The sequence below is a fragment of the Amia ocellicauda genome, chromosome 20, assembly GCF_036373705.1.
Source record: "Amia ocellicauda isolate fAmiCal2 chromosome 20, fAmiCal2.hap1, whole genome shotgun sequence".
NCBI classification, from domain to species: Eukaryota; Metazoa; Chordata; class Actinopteri; order Amiiformes; family Amiidae; genus Amia; species Amia ocellicauda.
In genome coordinates, this window is record NC_089869.1 from 17,694,430 (window position 1) to 17,717,584 (window position 23,155).

Sequence of the window (23,155 nt, forward strand, 5' to 3'; positions counted from 1 at the left end):
ACTAGCTATATTTAAAAAATATGGAACATCAATTCAAAAATTAAATCTTGGGAGGATAAAACATCTCTGAACTGGTAGTTATACCAGTTAATTTGCAAAGCTTACATTGGGAAGGAAGCCAAAACTTCTCTGGGATCCTCAATGACTGCGATATGAACACAATATTGCCTGACCTTTAACACCACAACTAGGATTGTTTTTGGAAACAGGGTAACAAAAAAAGGACCTCACCTATCACTAGACTGTTTGCCGTTCTCTCAACAGGATATATTCAAAAATTATATATAATACTTTAAACTATTTTAATAATTGTAAAGACATGAGCTTTAAACCTTGGTTTGATAATAGAAATGTTAATTGGAATGTTTTAAATAAGCAAAATAGTATTTCATACTTAAATACCCACCTGCTGGGTGATTTCCAGGGATCACATTCAAAATTAAAATCAATGCATAAATGCCAATTCAAACAATTTAAAGATTTTATATATTGTTTGAAGCTCTAATTGTCTGACCCACAATTTTGTCATATGCATTTGGCTTGGTCATAAGTACCTCAGGACTCAAAGTGTTACACAATTGCATTAGTCCAGGCTCAAAAGCAAGCAGGAGTCACTCAGAACAATCAGATATTTCTCCAGTGCCAATACCTTTCTGTATGTAATTTTCCAATAAGGCCCTGTGATACTGAACATATTTTAGGAGATCCGATGAAATGGATTAAAATCAGAACACAGAGTTTAATTTAACATTATTTTAGGATATGAAATAAGCATACAGTTGAACAGTTACCAGATTTCTGTTCAGTATGGTTCAATTTTAATACATTTTAAAATTGTTTCTGGTAAGTTACAAGTTGTTTTCTTCATATGTCTGAATTTGAAGATGAAGATTTTAGCACTGGATAATACACAAAAGAATGAAAATCAACCACAAATAAAACCTTCAGATGTTGGAGAAGGCCCATATCGCTCATGTGCGTCTATTCCAAAAACAAACAAAAAACAGGAGTGAAATCAAGGAATGCATTTAGGTTCCACATTACACCAAACCATTGCTGTGCCATGGCCCAAGAAAGTTACCATGAACCAGGAGTTACACCAAGAACCGTCACTAAGGAAAAGATTGCAGTCATTATTTGTCCATTTAAAATCTTGAACATTAAGAGGAAAAAAATAAATAAAAAATAAAAATGAAGTTATTGATGGTTACTCATTGGGCACTGCGGTTGCTTGATACACAATGCAACGGTATTGTTGTACAATGCACTTGAGGTTCAGTTGCTCTTGTGCAACTCCAACACAAATAATACATTTGTATACAAGTAAGAAGGCTTTTAAGTAATAAAGTCAAACAATACACATTTCCCCTTGCTGTAGTTTTATTATCCTAACACTTCCCAAATGGACACGACTGAAAAATAACGAATTACATCCATGGAAATGTATTTAAGGTAAAATAGAACTAACTGAAAGTGCTCAAATCTACAGCTTCCATTATCAATGTTTTTGGGTGGCAACTAGATATTTTAAGTTTAAATGTTCATAAACAGGCCCTACTGTTCTCTGTCCATTGGCTTTTTGGACATCTGGCCTTACCTGTACTTTGAATGAAAAACTTCAGATATTCAGATCTCTTGCATAACGCCTACTATACATTTCAAATATTCCAATTTCCTGTATCTTAAAGGCTTTGAAATGTGATTGTTAGTCAGACAGATCTCTTATGTAAGAAGTAGTGGTGGGTGTCCATAGTCACAAGGGAGAAAAAGGAAACTATGCCTGTCTGAAAAAGTAATGACTATAAAACTAAAATCTATGACTGGGTCATTTCCTATAATAATTCTAGAAGTTTCTCTTCTTTATCCTAACAAAGTACAGAATAAATGAGGAATACATTTTCAATCTTTATAGTAATACCTGAATGTGAAGTGCTTTCACAACCTTCTTCAGAGGACCTTACCTTCGATTTCACCACCAGAGGATGCTATTTTAGTGAGATTTAAAAACGTTGTTCCGATTGCATCGTTTCTAGTCAGCCGATCCCTGCGCGAGAGATCAAGAAAACATGAAAACGGCTGCTGAGTGTCCTTTCAACACGCTTAGGCATAAGAAAATCCATGTAAAAACTATTTTCATAACCTCTCTCCTCAAACTCTGCCAAATTCCCCAAACAGACAGAGTGCAGCACAACACTGCCAAAGAGATTCCCTTATGAGGAAAAGGGTGGGACAAGATCGACACTGACTCACCACTGACTCTAATGGAAACACTAGACAAAGCCAGGCTTGCTGTTCCAAAGCCTGAGAGAAGCAGCTCAAATCATTGCACAGATACAGAAATGACCTCATCTTTAGATAACTCTGTGGCAGAATTAGTGGTAGAAATTTAAGCTCTAAATAGCTATTCTACTATGTTAACCTAGCCAGAAAATCATCTCTTACATTATTGACAGAACAACAACGAAACCTAAAATTCTTAGGAAAGCTTTCAACATACCAGTCAAATATGGAGAGTTTAATACGTTCACACATGGAGGGGAACTGCATTGAGAAGAAAAAAAAAAAAGAAAAATACAAATACTCATTACCAAGACTGCAAGTTAAGATGTATTCAATTATGTGAGCAACATGTTTGGGTTTGTTAAGAACGTGAAGTCATAATTTTTTAACAAGCTTCTAGAAAACAGATATACTTCAAACAGATATGCATTTCAGGTTCCTCTAAAATATGCATTTTTGACTTTTACCTTGACCTGCAGGTTTATTAACTGGTTCCATTCTGGGTTGGCATTTTTCTCCCAAATTTTAGTGCATATCTACATGAAAAACAAACATGGGTTTTAAATATAATTATGTAGTTCTTAGCAGACAATCTTACCCAGGGTGACTTAGTTTTCACTAGAAACATTTTCAAAGCATTACAAATGTGCAGGAAATACAATCCATACAAAATATATTCTATCAGAAGCATAAAATCCTAGTGCAAATAAGCTAACATAACATAATACAGTCAAATCCCAGGTATGTGCTTAGGGGTGGGTTAGTCTTAGGAGATGTTACAATGAGTAAAATGAAATGAAAGTGCTCACAGTACTTAATTCAGAGCATGACGGAGCATTGATTAATAAAGTGTATAAGAGCAAGAGTGCTGAACAGTGCAGGAAGTTAGGTTGCTGCATTACAGTCTGAAAAGATGTGTCTTGAGCAATTGCCGGAAGGTGGTCAGGGCTGTCATCCTGATCTCGGTGGGGAGTTTAATTTAATCTTAGTTTAAATTAAAATCACACACTGGCATTAGAACTTAACCATTTTGGACACTGTATTTGAATGCAGTGCTACTCAAACTATGCAATTGGATATCTAAAAAATGTAATTGTGGCTCATTATAAAAATAAATTAATATCAAATGTGAAAGTTTGGCAAGGGTTTGTTTTAATTTGGGATACAGATAAAGGCAGAAATTGTTACATTTAGGTTGCCTTCAGGGTATTACATTTTATGATTTAGTTTTCCATTTAAATTTAAGTTTGGTAATGAAATTAGGGTTAGGGATCGAGTCCTACAGTAAACATCCATATCCATTAAGGGAAGGGATGTTCACAATTTAGTCTAGACTGGTGGGGAACAACCCCAAAACCAGCTAACCTCAAGGTGTTCATTTGGCAATTTGAAGCCACATTTGTGCTAGCCTTGTTTTGAAAGCATGCATTATAAGCTCATCAATAGTACTCAGTATTACCATCTGTGAAAGTACTTACTTTCTTGCCTGCAAAACTGACTTCTAGAAAAGGGTCTACCAGGTTCTTCTTGTCACTGTCTGCTCCAAAAATCTCCTTCACAGACTGGACGAACGCATCATCCACTGAAAGAGATGTAAAACATGCACGATGTAAGCATATCGCTCAGAACATGCTCACACTGGCTTGTTAAAGATAATTAAAAGTTGCCGATTAAATTTCAACACAAATGGACTGGTTTTCTTAAAAGAAAATTCCTCAAATTCCAAAAAAATATCTAAATGTACCTTTTTGTACTCTTATTATCTGTTCAAACATTTCAAATGCGTTAGTAGCAGCGTCTTACTCTGAGGAATGTCCTCGGCTCTGAACACCTTCAGAACAAAAGTGACCCAGCGCAGCGTGACTCCCGCAGGCAGTAACAGGTTACTCTCCAGGTCATCCTCCTCTTCGTTTTGCTCCCTTTTCTCTACCTGTTGAAATTAAAAACATTCCCTGTGGTTATCCTCTAGCATCCGCAACACAGAAGACCAAGTGCACTGAAATGTTTAAGAATTGAAACAAAGGTAAAACACAAATAAACAAGGGAACTTGTTTACACACTACACACACTACACTAAACGTTCACAGTGTGGCAGAGCTACGGCAGCATTACCGGTGGTTCGTCTCCAGTCCCAACGACAAACATGCTGACTTTGAGGTATCCCCTCGCTCCCGAGCTGGAGTCGTCTGGGTCACTTAGGAGAATCCACTTCCTCATAATAGCATGTCCTTGAGAAGAAGGGGGGAGAAAAAAAAAAAAGGACTATTTGCAAACCATAAATTAATAATAATCCATGGAAATTTACATGAAAATGGCACAAATTAAATTGGTAAAAAAAAACGAATTGCCCGATATTCTTTTTAGTTTGTAAGTGGAAAATGAATCAAATTAATACAATATGTGGTGTTTCTAAAACCCATGGAAATGATTCAAGGCGATCTTCATTTCAGAGGGAAATCCAGGCTTGCTCTGTTACAGTACCCCAAGCAAAATTACTTCTAGAATAGTTTGTTCAAAACAGAAACGTGCAAGTCTAAGACCCCATTCACACTTATTAGGCCGGTCCTGGGCGCCTCAAATTTAGTCCGGCTTTTTTCAGACACCCCGTTCACACTTGCGGTTTTAGGAGCCTCAGTGCGTCACATATGCGGGCGACCTGGCGGCCTAAACGAAATGCATGCCAGGAATAAACAAATCTGCTCAAACAAACCAGTGACGCAGGACATTAGGTCTGCTTACAGGTGTATGCCATGTGTTTATAATCACAACTTATTAATATCGATTGCCTATTGTTCGGTTCTATATTTTATTTGAAATCTTAACCCTTTGCAGCCGAAGCTTTCTAAAATAATTAAAAATGTGCTGGTTCAATGGGGAATCTAATTCATACATTTCCCTTTTCAAATGTTTATCTTTGGTTATGCAAGTCTAAAAGTGCTGTTATACAATCCACCCGAAGGAGAAGCACCTTTATTAGGACATCTGCATTAAATCACAAGAAATCGTATGCATCGAAATAATTAAGCCTCTGTGACGTGTCTATAGTTAGAATATCTTCAGACAGCAGAGCTGTGCACTTCCTGCGGTTTCTGTTTTAACTTTAATCTTCCACATTGTAAACAGCGCTTTAATTTCTGCATCGTCCCAGTTGTCACCTCCAGCGCCGCCATTTGTGATTGTACTGTTCAGCTCAATTACATTTCGGATTACATGGTAAATAGCTGGTCTCGTATTAAAATGCACTGATTTGAATGGAAACCTGCTTAGGTTAAATTTATATCGTTTTAATGCAAAATTCGGATAATTAATAAAGTTATGGTCCCGTTCACAATTTCACAAGGCAATTTTCACGTGTAAAATGCATGCTGTTAAGTTCCAGACTTCAATCATACTTAGTACAAGAACAAACAATAGCAAGTTTACCAGCTACACACTTATTTTAACTTATTTTAACTGTTTTTACTGTTACCGTTTACATCATTATAACTCATTACTTAGCCTAGACTTTTTAATATATATATATAAAGATGTGATCTAGAGAAATGTATCAGCACATTTAAGGCTATAGATCGATATGACATTCAAACAATATAGAGACAATACTGCGAGTCCTGCAGTGTGTGAGCTGTCTTGGTGCCCGTGTTTATTCTGTGTTTATTCCGCGTCTCTCTGACTCAGACACGCAGTCTCTGGGGGCGGGGCTTGAGTTGCGTCACACGCTGACGCTTTTCACCGACCCAGGGCCCGGCGCGTCACAGTTACATTTAGGCCGGGTAGAAAAGCGGGACTAGTTTTGACCTGGCCCAGGGCCGGCCTAAATCTCAAGTGTGAACGGGGTCTAAGGTAAATGTGGTTGAGACTCAATTCCTGCAAGTAAACTAATTAAAAAGTAACCTACCGGGCTCATCATAGACATAGCCAACATGCAGCTGGAAATAAGAAAAGGTATAATCATTACAAATGTTAGTCAAACAAAATACCTTTTTCAAAATGAACGTTCAGTACTTAAAAGGCTGATCACGATTCACTAAAATCACTAAAAAGGAAGAGCTTTTCACAGAGAACCAAACTACAAGAAACTGGACATCGAAGAGGAGCCAGATGATTCTCATTTCTAAAATAAAATTGATTATGTAAGAAATGTTTAAATCACCAGTAAAGTATGTGATGTCTGTTCAAAGCTCTCCACAGCACTTCTATAAGGATAACAATGTATTCCATTCATCTCTGCAGTTTAAATTTGAAATACAAACGATGATGAATACCTTAAACTCCCCCATGAGGCTGTCGGCCCTCAGAGAATATGAATCGTACACCTAGAAAGAGGAAATCTTCATTACTGCTGGAATACAAATCGCAATTGAAAGGGCTAGATAGCTGGCACTGTTCAATACATTTTCAGATGTTAATTTAACTATCCATCTTAATGTGAATATTGTATAAATTAAAATGTTCAAAATATCTTTAAAAGGTTAGCATCCTGTAGGTATGTGACTTACTACAGCAGAGACTATCATTAATGATCCTTAAAACGTTCATAATACCATATGATATAAGGTAAACCACTTACACGAATGCTAATATCTTCATCAAAAAGGTCTGATGGCATCATGTTCACGTTGTAGAAAAAAATCTGTGGGAAACATTTTTTGTCATAAGGGGATGTGTAAGTAAAACAATTTAATATTTCCACTGAACATTTTTTACAAAGCACAATTTCCTTTTCAAATACATATTCCCTTCATTTAGCCTAATCCCCTGTAGCACTTGTTTTCATCAGTACTCTTGTTTTTATTATTCACATCAGTGCCTGCTTTGTGGCTCATTGGCTATACACTGTGACTAACACGAACACAAATTATAAAATTAACTTCTAAAACCTTGAAGAATTATTGTAAACCTTGAATTGTATTATAGTAAGAGAAGAGATACGAATCAGATCCCCAAAAAGAAAATGTCTTGGGAAAATATATTGCATTAGACAACTATTGTTAAGAGGTGCAATACAGTAAAGGAGACAGAACCCTACAAAAGGCAAGCAGTCCTGGTGAAATCCTAAGTCAGTTAAGTGTGGTTTGCATGCACACACTCTCACACAAACACAGGAAATGCCAACTATAATGCTGTCGAGTTCCCATTTGTGGACAAAATTGATTTTTCTAAAAAAAGACTGAGCAATAGGCACTACTTGGTAATTAGCCTTCTGCCTTCCTTTTTCCATTTACAGATGTGGTTGATTTACTTATACAGATACACCAGCTGCAAGTTTCCTTTTTAAAGACATGAACAGGAATTGGGAAACAAATTATGCATATGAATGAAGTTCCTGAAGATAAATTGCAGTGGAATCGTGTAGTGGTACATTCTGTCACACACAAATATTTTGTCATTAAGTCATGCGTGAAAATGTCCACCTTGAGAAAAGTTTGTAATAACAGGATGTATGATAGAAATGCAAGAAAAAATTGGATATGTAGAAACTCGCTTAGAAAATAAATGTAGTTATGGTGAAATGCTTAGATGTATAATGTATCTAGAGCTATCCGTTAATAAAAAATGAAATATTTAAGAAACAGCTGTAAACTTATTTTTTTATAAATCAATATTTTACCTTTGAAATGGTAGACCTTGTGATTCAGTAATACAATCAACTAACATACAACAGGATATTAAAACGGAGTATGCTTTTTCTCTTGCCTCATCAAAGAAGGGATTATTTCCTCTCCTGATCCTTGTTCTGTGCGTCTGCCCGCAAACATTGACTTTCACAACGGGCTTGATGTTGTTTCCGGGAAACTGGCGACCCTCAATGACTCGAACACGGATCTATTGAATGGAGAAGTCCATTAACAGCAAGAAACGTGATCACCTCCAGACAGAACCCGGACATTATTACATAAAACACAGGACTAAGTATTTTCTGCAACAACATATACTATAGGCTACTGGAAGTTGCGATGCCCAATTTAAATATAGATAGCAGAACGTGGCAATTGTGTAATTTTGATAACACGACTATTTCAAAATTATACAGAACAAAAAACGTTTGCATAAGACGCCTCGACAGGAAATGGTGTAATACTTTCATCAAGGAATTTGTCCAAACCGAACTCTGTACCTGGAAGTCTTGAGGCTTGTTAGCCAGGGTCCTCTGCCTATTCCTACCCTTTCCAATCCTCTTCTGGAGTTGCTTCCCAGGCTGGCCAGGAGAGGGCACTGACCCTGGGGCATCTCCATGTCCTCCATCAGTATAATCCTCATCACCCTCCTCACCACCATCTCCTGAAGGAGGGAAAAACAAACAGGCACAAAAACAACTAAAAAACAAACACCTGAAGCAGGTCCTTGTCTAAATAGTATGTTAATGCAGGCAATTCACTCCAATGTACGATATATAAAATCAATGGCAGACCTGGGTACAATAAGTTTTGAAAACAGAAAATGTCTGTGTTGGTTTAAACATAAGATAGGGATTGGCTAAATAACAATAGCCTTCCTAGGCAATTATAATTTGAACAGACTGTTTTCTTTTTTTTTTTTTACCACAAGCTGGAAATGAAAATTAATTCCAAAACAAGATGCGTCTGTTGACACAACTTGAATGTGACCTTGGCTGTTACTCCATTGTCTCAGATGAAAATATCTACAAAATTCTTAATTGCAGCATTTGGTTTTATAAGCTTCCAAGCTGGAAGGCCACATAGACATCTCAAGTGTGCTCAACAACAAGTTCTCAATAGAAACATTGAATGAAAACCTCAAAGCAAGTGGCAGTGACTCTTCTTGAGATTTGGATGGTCCTCATTTGATTTCTTCATGATAAAATACATTTGACAATAAGAAAACTCTAAAAATGAAAACCATCAGGAATCAGCAGTATTCAGGAGAGCGAGTGGATTCATTTCGAGTTTTAGGTGATGCAGGCCTACTTATCTAGAATAGATAGGACCCTGCTACTTAAAATCAGAGGGGTTCATTCCTGAGGAGATGGGCAGCTGCAAAGTTGGAAGTAATTAACAGAGAAAGTAGTAAGAGGTAGGTAACTGATAAGCAAGCCAGAGAGGTGCTGGTCACCACATTACTCAATTAAATTGAAAACCGCAGGAACAATAGAAAGTCAGTATGTCATGAAAATTGTATCACAGGTCAGATTTTACATGAATCAACTTAAAAGTGTTTTAAGCAGATGATGGTACGCCTTAGTTATATTTGGCTTCTGGGTAGGAATGAAGGAATCAATAATAATAACACTGATCACGTGAATCAACCTTGTCAGACCAGATTTGATGCCCTTTAAAATGCAGGAAATTATATTTATACAGAGAATTAAAGAATGTCTAAGTGAAGCTTACTTTTTTCTGTGCATTAAAATAGAAGTATTCAGCCTGCATTTTAAATCTGATTACTGTGGTATTTTTGGTTTTTATGGTTTTATTTATACGTATATTTATGTTTCCCCCCCCCCCCCCCCCCTTAAGATTAAAAACATCAGGATACACATTGTAAATAAGATCTCCAATACAAAAAGCAAGGTTCTTCCCCAGGCAGCAATGCACTACTTACTCATGATACTTTGTCAATATTTTCTAGCTTGGTGTACAAAAGGTGAAGCCTCTACAGATTTGACAGATGCACTATTTATGCACTAACAGGAAGCTGGGGAGCTCCACTACAGAAGCATGATTGTTTCTCATGTACATTTCTGTGCAACGCTACCAATTTGCATGAATATATTTCATACCTACTGCTCCACAAAAGGAAACAAACTCAACCCCTGGGGCATTCCTATTTCCCAGTATTATAACTTTGCGTACCAAAATCTATTATCAAAGTCAAGGTCAGTTTTAGAAATTTCAATATGGCATCTAGAAAACAATGTTGGAAATGTCAGTGCTGCAAAATTCTGCTATTATTTTGAGAGATGTGGTCAGATGGCAGTACAAGGTCTCCAGCAACAGGCATCTCCATACATCTCTGGCCTTGCAAAGACTTTTCAGCTTACAATTAGAATCCACTTATAATAATGAAGCCCAGAGGGGCTGAGTATTTACTTGGCTCAGTCAGTTTAAATTTAAATGAACATGCCCGGTAAAGCAAAGCTGCAGAGCCGGTTGCAATCAACTTAGCAATTCGCGTAGGCACAGGTAACAACAGGTAGGTTGCACTATGGAAGAGGTGTGTATTGTCCAAGAAGAAACACAATGCAGACAAACAATATAATACGCATCACGTTACAAAACAATGAAGTAGGTTGCAGGATGAGATAAATCTCTTGTGCTAGTCTCCTCTAATTAGATGCACATTGCAAACAGGAGAAGTATACCATTTCATATTATTATGAAAAAATGACATTCAAGTTTGATAGCCAGAATAAAATGTATATAAAAATCTTTACCACCACTGAAGGCTCAAGAATATACATTTAAAACAACAAACGTTCATAATGTGCGTACTTAATCGAATTAAAGTTATAATACAATGCACACTTGTTAGAACATCACTGTGCATTTTCAGTTTGTCGTAAGGAGGGGACACAACCTACATATCTGAAGGCAATTCCATCTGTACAACCCAAATCCATTGCATGATTTCATTTCCCTTTTGGACTTTTGTGTTTTCGCAATAATGTAATGCAAATTAAGTTTTACAAACCAATGCTTCCTTCTTTCATTACTTCATTCATTGGTGAATTAAGTGGTCAGGAAGAGAAAGAGGAATATACAATTTGCAATTTATACTATTCAAATACTTTGAAATTAGAACTTACCGGTATCTCCAGCTGCAGGGTCACCATCCGCGTGAGCGTTTGGGTTCGGAATGCCGGTGGCTGGGGGTTCGTACCCAATTACCAAATTAATAATTGCCTAAATGGGGAGATGCAAGTTAGTTTAATTAAGCGTCTTATTATATTCAGATTTAATTTAATGAATTGGTTAACTAAAGTTGACTATTAATTTCTAGGCCATAATATCATACAACTCAATTTTATTATTAGAGCAAAGTATGGAACATGCATATAAAACAGCAATGGGAAAGGCTGGTTTTGTGTTTTTAAAAAGACAATATGCAAAATATTTTTTAACCTGTAGGCTCCAACAGTCACAAACATTGTGCTGTGTTGGAATGCAAAATGTCATCGAGGTATATTCCAATACAACACACAAGATGGAGTGTTTTTAGTACAGAATCAGTATGTTGGGTGTGTGTGTATCCTTGTGCATATTCTTGTTCATTAGAAGTTTGTTCAGAGGTATGAATCAATGTTTACGGAAACAAAGGGAAGACAAATATATTACAGCAGTGTTGGCAAAGTGCCACCTTGGTCCTACACTTGCAACATAAATTGCTGGTCCAGGGTGGGAAAGATAACCTTTGAATTAGTTCCAACTCCATATTACAGGAGGTTTTGTAAGAGGAATGTAATGCATTGTATAAGATTATGAATTTTTCTGTACTGTGATGGATACATGGCAGCAGGGGGGAGCATACAAACATTGTGTCTAGTATGTACTGTTGTTGTTGTTGTTCTACATAACACAAAATACCTTCAATCATTGCAGAAGAACAAATACATTAGATAAGGTAAACTTACTCCAGTAGATTGACCCTTTTCACCGAGGAGAGGCAAGTTCTTTGATGGGAGAGACTTGAGTTGACCCGTTGCCAGTTCTTTTAAATAAACTTTAGCCGCACCTAGGAACCTGGGGGGGGGGGGGGGTTGAAGGTGTTTAGAAAGTCTAATGCATCAGATGGGTTCTGCAGTATCATTTACATTTTGACTATATTTAATGAAAGATTAAGGTTTCAGGATGATTTAATCTAAGGCATGTTTAAGGGAGGCTGGTCGGAACTAAACTCTGCTCAATCACTAAAAACGCTTTGAAAGACAAAAACAATCCAGATCAAGGTCAGACCAGTGTTGTTGAAACTGAGGAAAGAGAGCAGTTGAAATTCTTAAGGTGGAACAGTGTGTGCTTCCTACCCAGAGTTAAGCACACAGCTGCTTTTTGATTGCCATATCCCCCCTTCTTTGAAGGTTTATTTTCACTTAGTTTCTAAAGTGATTAATTGTGACATATGCCCCAGGCAGCATTTCCCAGCTCCAATCAGATACAGAGAACCAAGCATAGTCTGTTAAGAACCACCTCCCTTTGAACCACAATTTCAGCAGGAAAGCTCTGCCTTGAACATGACAAAACATGTGTAGCCATCACTTGTTGCAGAGGAGGCTAAAGTCTAGTAGAAAAATGACTGGAATTCATACATTATAGGCACCCTGTCAAAATGCATTTAGAATACACATGGCGAGTCCAAACAAGCATTTACTTTTTTGCTTGAGATGGACACACACAGACAGACTGTGGCCTGTGTCCTGGCACTCATCCCGAGTTCTAGGACTATTGGTATTCTTTCTGTAGAGTATTGTCGGCATAACAAGAGACCACCATAAGGCTCCTCCTTCCAACACACTCCCATATTTCCCTTCAGTTCTTGCAAATACATCCAGGATGTCATGGAAACCTCGACCGCCTTGTTTAAACAGCTCATGACTCATGTGCCACTTTGCAATAGTTAAAAAGAGCTGCCGAGCTGCACCACTGATTATATCCTTCCCTTCTGCTAATAAAAACATGAACATCCATTACCGAGTGTTGATCGACGGGAATGTTAAAGTAGCTTTATTCTATTTTCCGTTAGTAGCAAGGCAGAAAAATAAGTTACTGCTGTGATGCATGTGTTGCAGTGACAGAAACTGGCTGTAATTGTCATAGAAAGCCTTACATACCTGCAAAAACCTCTGTATAGATAAGGTTTGTCCTAATACAGGGTATCAACTGTAGGATATTCACACACACTTGCAAAGTTTGGGATTTAAAAAGTAGATAGTGACTATGCCACATCGTTCTTTTAATACAAAATAAAAATATTCCCACACACAGAGGCAGAGGTCAAGGGAAGGAACTTGCTCTTGGCCACTCAGGTTTTCTCTGATTAGTTATTATAAACATGTTAATCATCATAATCTGGAGCCAAGCCAATCAGAGGAAGAGTCAGAATATGTAAAGGAAAACTGAAGAGGGAAGTGAAAATGCAAATTTCACAGCCATTTCTGTCAATGACAACATGGAAGAACAATGTCTTTTAAATCCAAACCTGAAAGTGAAATATAATTATAGTTTTATATCCAATTTAACAGAAGATTTAAAAATGAACTGAAAGTGTGAGAATGAAATATATTTGTGCTGTAATAACAAAGAGCTGGGAAACACTATTTACCTCATCCCCTATCTATTATACTCCCGCCTCTTTGCAAATGTGCAAATAAGCAGACAGACAGCTGAATAACTAGGACTAGCTGATTTTGCCAACATTTCTCTCTGAAGAGCACACCTTTACCTGCACACGTATCCTCCTATTTACACACCACTTTATCGTGTCTTTGTGGTTTATAGTTTATATAATAGAATATCAATTTGCATTTTATAATCTTACCCCTGTTGATGCCAGTTGTTTTCAGTATCAGCAAATAGGGAGTTTCTACAGTGACTTGTGTTCCTTCCCCACACTATCAAAATCACAAACTACAATGTTATCTATATATACACGCTTACTTCTCTAGATACTAAAAGACTAGGCCTATTTGTGAGTTTCTCAACAGGCACGCTAATTGTGTGTATTTGTTTTGTTTAATCTTCAGTTGAAATAAATAAGGCATTTGCTCAATAATCGCATTGTTCTTCTATGGTCTTAGCAAATATGCAGACCTATTGTACAATACTTCACTTCTCAATTCAAACACGTCTCAGCCAACACCCAGTCCTTCTTCCGCCCTCACGGAGAGTTTGAGTCAGCACGTTGTGGGCAGAGAAGAATTAACTCCACATTGGCTAAACATGGCAACACACTCTGATAGGTAAAACTACTAGTGCACTTGCAGCTCAGATTTCATTGCCACAGCGCCTGGGGACCTTATTCTCCCAGTCACAAACCGATACAAAACATCTTATGGTTCCCAGAGGCTCAAAAATTAAACAATTAATAGTTTTTAATTAATTCAAACCTTTTTTTCCATACTATAGAATGATAAAACTACACAAGATTTAATTTCTAGCAAGCATATAGCTTATATTACGAACAAAAACTCCTTGTATGATGCACTACATTTGCAACAGACTTTCCCGTTCCTTCAGCGGACGATGCTAAAAGCCTGGAATGTGCTTGAATAAACAATTTTAAGTACCGCCCAATGCCATTTTAAGTAAAAACAATATGCTGTACTAGAGCTGCATTAGAAACAACCTTTAACTAAATGATTTGTAACTTAGCTGCCACAAAACATTATAATATGCCTATTAAAAAAAATGGGATGCAATTAACAAAGGTAGTTTAGTTAAACATGCCAGATGGGTAGGTTGTGTGTAAATCTAGCAGACTCAATTCTCCTCAGACAGGTTAGATTTCCAACTCCAGAAGAGCCGGTTCTTTTAGGTCAGTTTTCCCCTTTCATAATAACTTGTGGAATAATTTTCTTTACTTGCTGCCTATTCTCATACAGTAAACCTTGAGCAATATAAAAACAAACCACCTATGTATACCAATCATTGATAATGTTATATATATAAAAAGTGCTAAGTAGGTTTAGTTTATCACAGGCATAAGACAGGGTTGTATCATTAGCATTAAAGATTTTGTATTATTTTAAACCGTTTTCTAAAAAGATATTCATCTGAAATACAGGATTCATTTTTAGCATTTTCTGCATGAACTCCACAATATTTTTCCCAGAGTAGGTGGAGTCACTTAAAACGTTCAGGAACAGGCTGTCCGATGTGTGGATGGATTAATGAAGTGTGAAATTTCCTTTTGGTTGACAACAACCAACAGGTTATCCAGTAAATATCCATAAAAAAAAAAAAAACACTAGCTAATAACACATTCCTTCTTCTTCCTTCTTGGTTCCAGTCAATTTGAAAAGTCTTCATACCTCTATGCCAATTTCAAAACACAAGTTTTTGACTGCGCAAGTGATCTCCTGATAATCTATTGCAATATGCTTATTCACAGACTGGTCACATTGGTATCCCAACCCCCAGGATGCGCATGGAGATCCGTCAGAATGTGACACTTCCTCACATCCAAACACATATGTCCAGCACACTTTTATATCTATTTAAAGCACAACCACAGAGATTAGTTTCAGCTGAAAAGAAACATTAGCAGACACGTGGTCTCTGTAAGCAAGGACTTCCCATTAGGTTATTGCCACACCTATAGACTCAATACACTAACCTGCAGCAAAGTAAAAACCAAAGTGCTAGATAAAATGATTAATGATTTTGGGAGGAAATGGGGGGAAACCTCATAATTGTTCTGCACCAAACATCCACTTTATTTTCAGATGTTGCTAAGATACAAACTAACCAGGGATCTTGGAAGAATGTCTGAAATTACAGAAATTTCCTCCTACTACTTCTGGATGACTCAATCAAAAATAATGAACTCCTTTAAGTAATAGCAAAAGAGTAACACTGCTGGACTGTAAAAGTTTTAGTTTTGAAGTATATACTCCACATATACGGAAACTCTAGCACATTGAACAAAACATTTGGAATTCTACTTGTTGAAAAACACTACATAATGGAAAAAACTAGTATGAACTCTCAAACTCCACGGTCACTGTTTCCAGATTGGTTCCATATGTTATTTTTATGTGGAAAATGTTGCAGAGATGGCATTCTGAATGTGTGCAGAATTTAGCGTACAGGATCTGAAAGCAAACTAGCTAAGGAGATTCACAGACATTTTCTGTATACAGTAGGTAAACATTTCAGCACAAACTACAGTTCAATATAAGCATGTTTTTCTCATCCACTCAGTTACCCAAGACTTTCAACAGTACCATTTAGAATAAAAAGTTAGGATTCATGCGCCTCAGCCAACACACATCTGTTTGTGTTTAATTTCCTGTGAGTGTGCCACAGAAAGCAGTAGGAGAACAATCTCAATGCAGCAATACAAATACAACCTTCCAGAGTTTATTTCAGAAAGGTATACAGGGTGTTGAATGCCAATGCTGTAGAAAAAATAAAGCAGTCTAGGACTTAAGCTGGGCGTTCACAATTTACTCAGTAAAGTGTGGTCACTCCTATAAAGCTGCATTACCACTGCAGTATGTGGCACTCTGCTTTGATGGTAGCGTTTACTTCTCTTCACACACTGTTGCAATCGGCAGCCTTCCTCAAATACCTGTACTCCAGGAAGAATTTTTATTTATTCATTCATGGTCATCTTAATGTTGGAGTAAAGTTTAATTCACTTTTGTAGGTCTAAATACATGTACCCCTTTACTGCCATTGATCCTGCTGTAGCTATTCAATATATATACTAGCTCAAATGTGTTCCAATTCAGAAACTGTGTGAACATACTCTGCATTATTAAATAATTATCAATAGTGTAACACAGAATCCATAGCAACACTCATTATCTTAAGCATAGGTCAGCGTGCATTTATCTCCTCAGAGCAAATCATTTAAGGTCCCTTCTGTTACATGATACAGCCCAGGTTACTTCAGACACAATCGTCTACTTTCCAAACATTGCAGAACATGTTGCAACAAAACACAGGGGTGTGGAAGTGGAATAACAATGTGGGCGTTACTGAAGGTACACCAGCAAGGTCTGGGTGGTGTTCCATCACGTTCCTCTGACCTCTAACTGCCAACTACACTTGCTAAAATTACAACGCTACACAATGCTTTAAGTGTTTCTCTGGATCAGTTTGTAACATGAACAAGGAAATTCTGCATTCAGGTACATGGTTATTTCACAACCTTTCCTTTGAAGAAAACTAAAAGATACATCTCCATAGCTTAAATGAAAAAGATGCAAGTCTGAAGTAAGCTCCAGATGTGGGAATCAATGCTATATCAAGTACTTTCCTCAAGAGAAAAAAAAAACAAACTTATATTTATCAAAGAAAATGCATCTTTGAAACCATCTCCTGATGACATTCCTTAGCACTCAAACAGCTTTCCAATTGTTGTCAACCAACAACTAACCAGTTTACAGTTTACCTGCAGCATTTACTTAGGAAAGCAAACGCCTGCAGGTATCTGAGGTTAGCTCTGACTGCTCTCAGGTAACATTAAAGAACCTGGGTAAAATGTCTGAAACTTAATGACTCACTTCAGTTCAAAATGATAATAGACTCACAAAAGGTCAAAAGTGCAAAGCCTGGGTCTCATCAGGTAAAGACCCTCCAGCATTTGTTTTCCATTTAAAGATGATAGTACTTCCAACCAGTATTGGCATTTTAAAAAACTAAATCTAGGTGGTTTAAATTAGAGCAAAGTGTATTTCTTTTTGAGTTATGTATACAGCTACCCCTTCTCATATGGTCAATATGTAGATTGTGTTGTGCATGTGAAGATGAAATCATGAAAAGTACATACTTATCTTTTCCTATGGTTTCATAATCTTTGACAATAACATCAATGAATGAGGAGGAATCCAGTGCAACACCTTTCAAATCAAACTCAAGTACCTGCATTTAGAGAGGAAAAGAAAAAAATCTGTTAGCTTAGGTTTCAATAGCTTTCTTATTATTTTGAGGGACTATCCCCATAAATGTGGTTTCTTTCTTTTCGGAGCTTCATGTTGACAAATTATGGAAATCTACCTTATTTGTTGGTAAATAATATACAAGTATATAAGTAGTCAAACACAACCTCATCCCAAGATCATTAACTTTCCACATTTCCACATTTTGAGGAACTCGTGATCGTGACCCGTGATCCACTGAAAAACCATTGTAAAGAATTTGAAGAATTTGCTGCTGGTTCATTTCAATCATACAATATTAATCTCACTGACATCTAAACTTCTCAGAGTCCTAATTCTGCCTAACATGATGTTCAATTTGTAGACATTGTCTTGCAAAGTTTGCTGGCAAATGGTAGTGAATCCTTAGCAAAATAAAGAAAATACATTAATAAAAGGTGTCTTACTTCATTCCAAACAGGATTCGTTTCTCCGTCAATGAATTTAGTTTTCTTCTTTTCATCTGTAAAACAAATTGAGGCAATTTAGGATACATTCATCTATGAGAAGGTGTGCAAAAACCAGAGTTGTCATTGTGTAGGCCTATATATCTAGTAGAATGGTTCACAAGTCCATTAGACTATATAAAAGGAAAAGGAGTAATATTCCCTGACACTTTTATACTTTCAAATGTTAGAATTTTCCTTACAATGTTTTTTTTTAACTCTTGACAAATGAACATATAAAATCATATTATTCACTTCTCATATAAATGACAAAAATATGCACAATGACTCTGAAATGTATTTATAATCTACATGAATTTAAAATACGTTCTCCCTTTCTGTTCCACCACAAACCTGGTCTCTACCAGCTCGTTCTTGAATGTCTCCAGCTGAAAGTGCTTTTGTTCACTGACTATAGACAACTATAAGTTGTCAAGTGACATTTTTACCATTCATTTACACTGCCACATATATAGTCTTTAATATGAAAGAAATCTGAGAAGTGGGAGACACAGAAACAAAAACAAAAAATGGATCCAACAAAACTCCTGCACATCACATGACACTCACAATGCATGCAACGACATCCACCCTTAGGCATCTGTTCTGCTGGTCACTTCAGAGATCAGCCCTACTGTTGAGATTCACAGAGTTCTCCCATTTGTTAACTTGCCAAGCATCTTTGATTCCACAACGAGCGCACATTTCTCTTTGTACCGCGAGAATATGTGCATTGGCCTTATTTATTTACCAATTAAGACTCATTCCAGTGGAAGAACGCTTTCTGTGAATAGCATGACCAAATTAATCTCACAGCTGCATATGGAATCACAGCAATTCAGTAAAGAGAAGCTGACATACACATAAGTGAGCATGGACTAATGCATCAGGGCTGCACACAATAGATGGAGATCTGAACCCTTGCAAACGAGGGATAAAACAAAGATGGCGCTTATCTTAAAATATCTGGAATATGATTCATATGTTGTGAAAATCTGCCACACCCAGTGCTATTAGTGAGCTGCAACGCCACAGCTAACTCACTAAAAAGCCTGGTTACAGACAGAAGTTACTAAGTGGACAGTTTTATTCCCTTATAAGGACTAATGTTTTGTTTCTCTCTATTGTGTTTCAGACTTTCCCTCTGGATGCCATTGTATGTTCATAAAGTCGCCTCAGAGTATGTAAGCTTAAGTCCTATGAATTCCAATTAACCTCATTAATCAATCAATTACATCCACCCAATTAAATGACAATGGATGTGTTGCAATATAATTAGCAGGTTATATTATGTTACATCTTGCAAGGGATAATACAATATGAGCACGCATAAAACTAAAATGTCAAAGTTGCTGATGCCTTTGCCCATATTTTCATGATAATGTAGTACAGGGAACCAAGTTTACTTTGACAAAGCCTCAGGCCCAGAGAACTAGGTTTCACACAGAAGTATCTAAACTAATCATTTACTACAAAAGGTGCTTTGCATTAGTAATCAATTATATGACCTGATGAGGTCTTAATATATATAAAAAGAAGAAAAATAATGCGAAAGGAGTGTAATTTTATTTATTTGTATTGTATAGCGCCCTTTACAAAGGTCGCTCCACAGAAAAACAACCTACTAATTAAGACAACATGTACAAATAAACTATAAAAGACCTTAACCTTAATTGCAATGTTATAAATACCTGCTTACCTCAGTTATTTACTTTTTAACTCAGTTTATAACAAAAACCCTTATTAATGTATATTAAAAGTGACACAGAAGAATAAACACAACTTACCTTTGAAGACAATGGTCGTTATGGGGTCAGGATTTCCAAGTTTCTTCTTGGGAAGCCCTGCAGCCGACTCCACCACAACGCGCAACATGTTGCCACTGAACTACTTCTCTTTCTTTTCTTTTCTTTTCTTTTCTTCTCGTTTCTTGTCTCGCCCAATTAAAAGCGATAAACCGGCAGCATTGCTCTGTTGCACCCGCGTCTCCTCTCTAGCAGGAGGCTGAACTGCAGAAGAGGAAATGCGCGCTTTGTGTAAGTTAGGGAGGAGAGGCTGTCAGTCATTGGGGTTGGCCGGTACTGAGGGAAAGCGCTCCTACGAGCCGAGCGCACAGGTAATGAAGGAGAAGTGGAGGAGCGCCGTGTGAAACCCGAGCGGAGAGGCAGTCGCTTTAAGAAACAAGCAGACAGGTTTCTCCCCATTCAGCTACACTGGCACATTGTAATTGTTCGTGTTGATTTAGTTTTGTTAAAAAGTAGGATAACTCAAGCATATGCAATGTAACTATGTAACGGAACCCGTGTAGCTTCTGCTCCCGGGACGTGGCGTTGCGCCCACAGTTGCGCATGTGTGGGTATAGTGGTGCGTCCGGCAACTTGGGGAACCGGGACGCTTCCTCTCCGTCTCATCTGGCATCAGGCTGAAGGGCTTTCGTCTGCAAGTTTCACAGCACCTTGGCTTTATACGCCACCTGGTGGATGCGATTGCATTTAAAGATATCCTCAAATATTTAAAGATATCTATAAATGATTTAGAGATATCTGCAAACGGTTTAGAGATCTCTAAATAAGGTGCTTTTTAAAGCTATCTCTAAATGATTTGAAGATATCTCTAATAGGTTTGCAGATATCTTTTAAATGATTTAGAGATATCTTTAAATGTTTCAAGATATCTTTAAAGGATTTAGAGAGATATCTAAATGATCATTTGGCTTGCCATACATAGTATGTTCAAAAGCATCTCCATACTGCTACCATCTCAAAACGTCCTGCTCCAGGGCTATCGGTTTGGGTGTAGTAATACGATTTTAAAATCTTTATATTTGGCTTTACAATTTCTGAATGCCAATTTGTGTCAGTTTTTTTTCATGAAATTAGTATATTGTGTCAGTGAGGTGTGGGTGCTTCTACTGTTCAGGAATTATTGATGTAAATATTTTAGCATAATGCTAAAGTAACTTTTTAAACCAATAAACTGAATCACCTTTGCCAAAAACTTGTATTAACACTGGCTGCAAATGTACATAGCCTAGATGTAACGAGGCATGAGATTGAAAGTAAACATTTGAGCCATACCCCATCGCTGCACCTTCAAATTTGTGTTTGGCACTGGAATAGTGTGCAAGAAAGAGACAATAGGTACAAACTGGTTTATTAATTCAGGGGGATATAAAGGAACAATGGGAGGCTCTTAAGCACCCTGTAATAGGGATAGCAATTATCTAAATTGCATAACCTCTGTCCAACCCCACTTATCCTCGTTTTACAGGCAACTCCACTGCTTTTAGCCAATTGCAACTTTCCAATTATATTACCAAATTCCAAATTCAGTTCAAATGTTTTAGACTATTCACTCATTTTCCACCTTTGGACAGGAGTCACAGCAAGCTCAGCAAGACCCAGGACACACATGGAGACACAGCACTAGGGTCGGCAGTGCTCCGGGTTTGTCTATTTCAGCCACACCCATTGCTGACAGGAGTGTACAGTGGCTCTCAAAAGTGTTCACCCCCCTTAGACTTTTCCTCATTTAAAACAACATTAAATCAGAATGGATTTAATCAGGAGTTTTTCCCACTGATCAACACAGAAATTGTGAAAAATAGAATTTGCAAATTGTTCTAATTTAATTACAAATACAACAGAAAATAATTGAATGCATAATTAATCACCCCCCTTGCTATGACACACCTGATTGAGCTGTGGAGAAACCAATTGTCTTTAGAAGTCTTGTAATTAGCTGAAGGGAGTCCACATCTGTGCAATTAAGGTGCATCACATGATCTCAGATTAAATACACCTGTCTGTGGGAGGTCCCACAGTTGGTTAGTACAATTCCTAACAAAAAATACATCAAGGTACATACATAAGGTTCTTCAAAAGCACCCATCAGGGGTAGGATACAAGAACATTTTCAAGGCATTGGCATCCCTCGGAGCACAGTAAAGTCCAGAATACAGCACAGAGGGTAGAGCAGCTCCCTCACCTCAGCTCCGGCTCCAGGCATGCCTGCTTCAGCTCCGCTCTGGCTCCGGGTCCTGGAGCCGGTGCACGGCCAACCCTACACAGCACAGACATTGAGCAGAAACAAATGGGCACAATGGCAGCACAGGAACCAGAACCCTTAAAGAAAGCAGTCTCAGGCATGCAGTTTCCAAAAGTAATTTATAAAAACAAAATAAATATTGAACACACACTCATTATAGCCCAAACTGACCTTTTACTTTACATTTATTTATTTATTTATTGAAAAACTAAAAAACATGCCATCTTATGCAAGCAGGATTAAACTAAATGTGGAACATTTGCCTTTTAAGCCTACTAAGTGTATTTGGGGGGAGGAGCCAAATGTCTTTCCACCATTCATACGTCTTTACTGATAATTCAGTTAGTCACCATTAATGCCATTTACAGCCTATTCCCATATTCAAAGTGTGCAATGTGTAGCAAATGAAATAAAACATACAAACCTAATACAAAATTAACACACTAAACAGTGACTTTGACATCTGCCCGTCATATTGTGTGATGTTAGGTCAATGTTTGGCCAAAATGGTTACAGGGGCAGCATGTTATTTATTTTGCCCAGTGATGGCCTGTGATCGGCTCTGGCTTCCCCGTGATCCTCACCAGGATAAGCGGTTTCGAAAATGGATGGATGGATGGATGTTATTTATTTTCGACTGGTCGCCCAATCAAAGAGAGTGCGGTGACTGGACAGACGGAAACTGAACCTATACATTCATGATTGCGAGTTCAAACTGAAATATGGCAGGGTAGCAAAAATCAATAGATTCCTTTTTTCAGGAAGAATCAGTGAACTGATG

At 37.4% G+C, this 23,155-nt stretch overlaps 1 protein-coding gene across 6 annotated transcripts in view; it reads right to left on the bottom strand.

Moving 5' to 3' along the window:
- The window catches only part of myofl (myoferlin like), a 39,060-nt gene extending 18,428 nt beyond the window's left edge, over window positions 1–20,632 (bottom strand). For 3 of the 6 annotated variants that reach the window (XM_066693472.1, XM_066693471.1, XM_066693470.1), the window contains exons 1-17: window positions 20,115–20,632; window positions 18,289–18,344; window positions 17,734–17,825; window positions 11,873–11,981; window positions 11,048–11,144; window positions 8,399–8,562; window positions 7,978–8,106; window positions 6,851–6,913; window positions 6,546–6,596; window positions 6,179–6,209; window positions 4,393–4,508; window positions 4,084–4,210; window positions 3,759–3,862; window positions 2,748–2,816; window positions 2,498–2,541; window positions 1,962–2,044; window positions 943–981 (exon numbers count right to left, since the gene is read on the bottom strand). In XM_066693472.1, the coding sequence (XP_066549569.1) occupies window positions 943–981; window positions 1,962–2,044; window positions 2,498–2,541; window positions 2,748–2,816; window positions 3,759–3,862; window positions 4,084–4,210; window positions 4,393–4,508; window positions 6,179–6,209; window positions 6,546–6,596; window positions 6,851–6,913; window positions 7,978–8,106; window positions 8,399–8,562; window positions 11,048–11,144; window positions 11,873–11,981; window positions 17,734–17,825; window positions 18,289–18,344; window positions 20,115–20,202 (1,462 nt within the window). In that variant the 5' untranslated portion in view covers window positions 20,203–20,632. The remainder of the gene's footprint in view (window positions 1–942; window positions 982–1,961; window positions 2,045–2,497; window positions 2,542–2,747; window positions 2,817–3,758; window positions 3,863–4,083; window positions 4,211–4,392; window positions 4,509–6,178; window positions 6,210–6,545; window positions 6,597–6,850; window positions 6,914–7,977; window positions 8,107–8,398; window positions 8,563–11,047; window positions 11,145–11,872; window positions 11,982–17,733; window positions 17,826–18,288; window positions 18,345–20,114) is intronic. The other 3 variants (XM_066693475.1, XM_066693474.1, XM_066693473.1) reach the window with 1 other exon arrangement.
- Between the last annotated feature and the right edge of the window lie 2,523 nt (window positions 20,633–23,155).